At 39.2% G+C, this 4,050-nt stretch overlaps 1 protein-coding gene across 1 annotated transcript in view; it reads right to left on the reverse strand.

The window, feature by feature from the left end:
• The window catches only part of LOC123060118 (uncharacterized), a gene marked incomplete in the record, with an annotated part of 7,275 nt that overhangs the window by 2,140 nt on the left and 1,085 nt on the right, over positions 1-4,050 (reverse strand). The window contains 10 exon segments of the mRNA XM_044482689.1: positions 63-182; positions 293-352; positions 431-499; positions 572-649; positions 941-1,011; positions 2,142-2,281; positions 2,466-2,741; positions 2,879-3,006; positions 3,097-3,237; positions 3,340-3,415. Of these exon segments, the coding sequence (XP_044338624.1) occupies positions 63-182; positions 293-352; positions 431-499; positions 572-649; positions 941-1,011; positions 2,142-2,281; positions 2,466-2,741; positions 2,879-3,006; positions 3,097-3,237; positions 3,340-3,406 (1,150 nt within the window).

Here is a 4,050-nt window from a genome sequence, read left to right on the forward strand (position 1 = left end):
ATTTAGTGAAGAAATTGGAAAAAGAATATTGAAAGTAACGAGCTTATAATGAATATAATTACCACTGAATGAAGCCAATGCAACAACACTTTGAGACATATTTGAAGCAACGTTTCTTTCGAGTTTACTCCAGATATCTTCACTAAATTTCTCTTCAAAATTGTTAAGCAAACGCATGCCCACTGGCAAAAGCAATAAAGATTCAGTAGTGGAGGGGAGCTGGAGAGACCTGTCAGATGACAGATGTTCCAACAGAAAAGAGTAAATATCAAAAGGACACGAATGAACTCACCATTCTGCCAAACTGGGAGGGGATAACCATTGGACCTCAGCTCCTTTTTTGTAGGAACGCCTAAATTTTGCAACATAGTTAAGTGATTGATGACCCCATGTATAATGATGGTCAGGAAAACTGCAAGCAACAACTCACCAAAATAAGGATAACTCGGCCGCCCAGAACATAAAGACTTCCGCTCTAATAATAATCTATCCATGAGTCCTGGTGCCACAGGGGTGAAACAATTAATGCCTGTGACCAATGATCAATAGTTAACATTAAAAGTGACCCAACCTGGTTGACATTCTGGATCACAGAGAGTACATATGGAAGGTTTCTGATCCTTAAGTTTCTCTCCCTTCCTTGAGCTGACTAAAATGGAGAAGGGAAATAAGCAGAATTTAGAACACTGAAAAGCAGTATGAAGGAAAGGAGTATATTCTCATATTCATATACTACACTGAAGTACTTAGAATGAACTAATTAATTAGCATATCAAATATGTTATGCTAGCATGATAATAGGTGCAACCATAAAACTAAGTATGTACCCAGATTCTACAAATGATTGTTGAAAATTAACATTGGCGGTGACTCTGGTGAGGAATTGCCTGATGATGTGATGATTGCGCACAATTCAACAATATTAAGGTGCTTTTCTCACCTTCTGAATCAGGTTTACAAGGTCTAGGAAATCTTTCAATTTTACTACCAGGTCCTTTCTTATTTGTAGCCCTGCAGCAGAATGCGATAAACTCATTGGAGTAATACAGAAATCCACAAAAGTAAACATGGATGATTGGGGTCAGGCACTAAACAACAATACAATGGGGAAAACCCTAAACCCTAAATATTTATTGTGTTTGATTATTGTATAGACAAAAAAAATTATTAAATATAAGTAGCTTAATATAGTGGAAAACTTTTCCCATGCATGTTACGGTGAGTGACAACAAAAAAAATAAAATGGAGATGATATTATACCAAACCTACCAGGGAACTTTCACTACCTTATCACTTAAACAAGTATTAATAGCTTAAACATGGACACCAGAGTCCCAATTGAGTACAGGGCAACTGCGAGATATCATGACAAAACAGGTGGTATGGATTGTCAAGGTCACACTGCAGCTTATCCAGCCCCAGATGTCACAAACAACTAATTTGTTATCAAGGGAGATGTTCTCAAATGCAGATCAGTTAGCAGATGCAAGTATTACAAAAACATCAAAACAAGGCATTTCAGAAACTCTTTGGCATTCAGCATGAATGGTAGTACCACCAAACCTCTGAGCGGAATTATTCTTATGTACTTAGTTCATTCATTTTGTATGCCTACTGATGTGTGGTCAGCTTCCTGGAAATTCCAGGTTGAATAATAAATTCGCAAGAAGCGGAACAGATGGCCTGTGGTCATCCAGTAATGTTTCAGTGCATGGCACTAGTTTCTCTGCTAAATAGTTCTCACTCGCTCGGTATTACAGTAATTGAGCATGTTGCTCCTCACTACATACCAAGTTGTGATCATCCTTTAACTGTTCTTAGCCTTGTACAATGCATGCAATAATTTAAACAATGTGATTTCATATTCTAAGTAAAATGCCTGCACATTCTTTTAGAATGCATGAATTATTAGCACAATGTTTCGTCAACAAATTTTCCAACAACGCGAGAGATTTATATAATGTGTGTTGTTAGCTGCAGTATGATGTCATAAGAAGCCACTATTGTATTAAGTGCACTCTTGATTAAGCTTTCCACCATTATTTATTTTTCTAAGCATGTGTGACCCATGTGCACAAAAACTAATAAGTGAGTATGGAGGACAAGAGTAGAAAAGCAATGAGTGAGTATGGAGGACATACATCCACTGAATTGTTTTCCTGAACTGCGACAGGAGTTCAAGAATTTTAATCCTTGGTAGGAATGGAGTCTCTTTCTCAGCATAAAAGTTCATCCCGATGAAGTCCCCATTAAAATCAACAAGGGGCCCTCCAACTCCAGTCTAGGAAAAGAATAAAGTGACAGTGAGCCAAGCACAAAGATTTAGCGATGCTGAACAAAGTTTGTATAATTGAAAAAAAGGAGTATTTTTGCCCACCCCCACCCCAAAAAAGTCCAGTACATATCATGACACAGTTATTTATTTATTTTCGCTATGTATAGAAAGCGAGAAATTAACACCGCACCATAGTAATTTCACATGTGGAGATGGCAAGCTCCTCCCGGTAAGCTCCTTGTGGATTGTCGGTCAACATCCCAGCTGTGGCCACTAGTTTTCCTGAGTTGAAGCAACGCCCTACGGCAACTACTTTACTGTGAGACTCAAATTGCCGCTGATGATCTAGACATGTTACTTGAAGAGAATGGTAGCGACCGATGTTGATAACCGCAACATTGTATTTCAAATCGTAGGATTCCAACCATCCCAGTTCAAGTTTATTATCCGGAAGGCGCACTTCAATCTGCATCAATAAAGCAATGCAGCAAGTATATAGCCTGGTTAGCAGAATGATTAACATGATATTAAATAAGCAAGCAATAGTGTACAAAAAGAAAGTTTTTTTCAGGGTACTACAAAAAGAAAGTTGGCAGTACCAACCGTCATATCGTGAAGGATCTTGGTGTCATCATCAATAGATCTAACCAAACTTAATGAAGTCAGACAACTTGTAAAAGTAGGCTTGTTTACGATAATTATGCCCGTGCATGCAAAAAACACTGTCTTTTCTGCAGAAGATGGTATTTCCAAATTCTCAATCCTGAAGTACTAACAAATAGACATAGATAAAATTTTGCAAAGCTAGTGTCTATAATCACCATCAGCAAATGAAGCAAGCGATACAACAGTGCCCGCTAAGTTTGAGGCGACTTCTTTACTGAGTTCCGTCCAGACACCTTGGCCAGAATCACTTAAGCTGCCAAATTCCTCTTCAAACGGATTGTCCAGAAGCGAATTTCCTAGTTAGGGAAGCATCATCATATTCATATCATACAACATAATTCTGATCGTAAGTTGCAGAATAGGAACAGGCAGCAAGACTGAAACCAGACAACGCTCACCTCGCCAAGCTGTCCAAGCTTTCTGCTTTTTGGTCTGGCTTCTCGTGCAAACGCCTTCTCGCTTCATATTTCCAGCCTGGAGTGGAAATAACACATCAGGCCTTGTTTGGTACTCCCTCCGTCCCAAAATATAAGAACGTTTTTGACACTATGCTAGTGTCAAAAGTGTTCTTATATTTTGGGACGGAGGGAGTACTAGTGTATTTTAGGGAATTGATGGGGATTATCCCGGTCAAATCCCTAAATCCCCACATATCGCAAAACACCGTTTTGTTCTAGTGTATTTGACATGTTTCATCGCCACATTTCCTCACAAATTCCCAAATTCTAGTGCATTTTTCTCAATACCCAATACACTACCCCTACCGAGCGGATTGGGGATAAATGGGGATTTGAAGGGATTGGGTGAAGGTTGGGGTTTCACCCAATCCCTGTGGGGATTATCCCCACCAATCCCCTCAAAAACCCTAGTACCAAACAAGGCCTCAAGAAAGAGAATCACCATTTTTTTAGGATGAAAGCCGAGCTTTATGGCACCAAAGCAGAGTTTTGGTTACAATCATCCAACACTAAAGGAAATAAAAGGTGGATAGTGGCAGAGCCAAAGTTAAGAAATGCTGTTCGCCCTAGCAAACGCGGATCTAGAACGTGAGAAATTGTGAGCGCCATCGTGGTTCAATAAATCATTTCACCGGAATAAAAAGGGTGTGT

The sequence above is a fragment of the Triticum aestivum genome, chromosome 3A, assembly GCF_018294505.1.
Source record: "Triticum aestivum cultivar Chinese Spring chromosome 3A, IWGSC CS RefSeq v2.1, whole genome shotgun sequence".
Lineage (NCBI taxonomy): Eukaryota > Viridiplantae > Streptophyta > Magnoliopsida > Poales > Poaceae > Triticum > Triticum aestivum.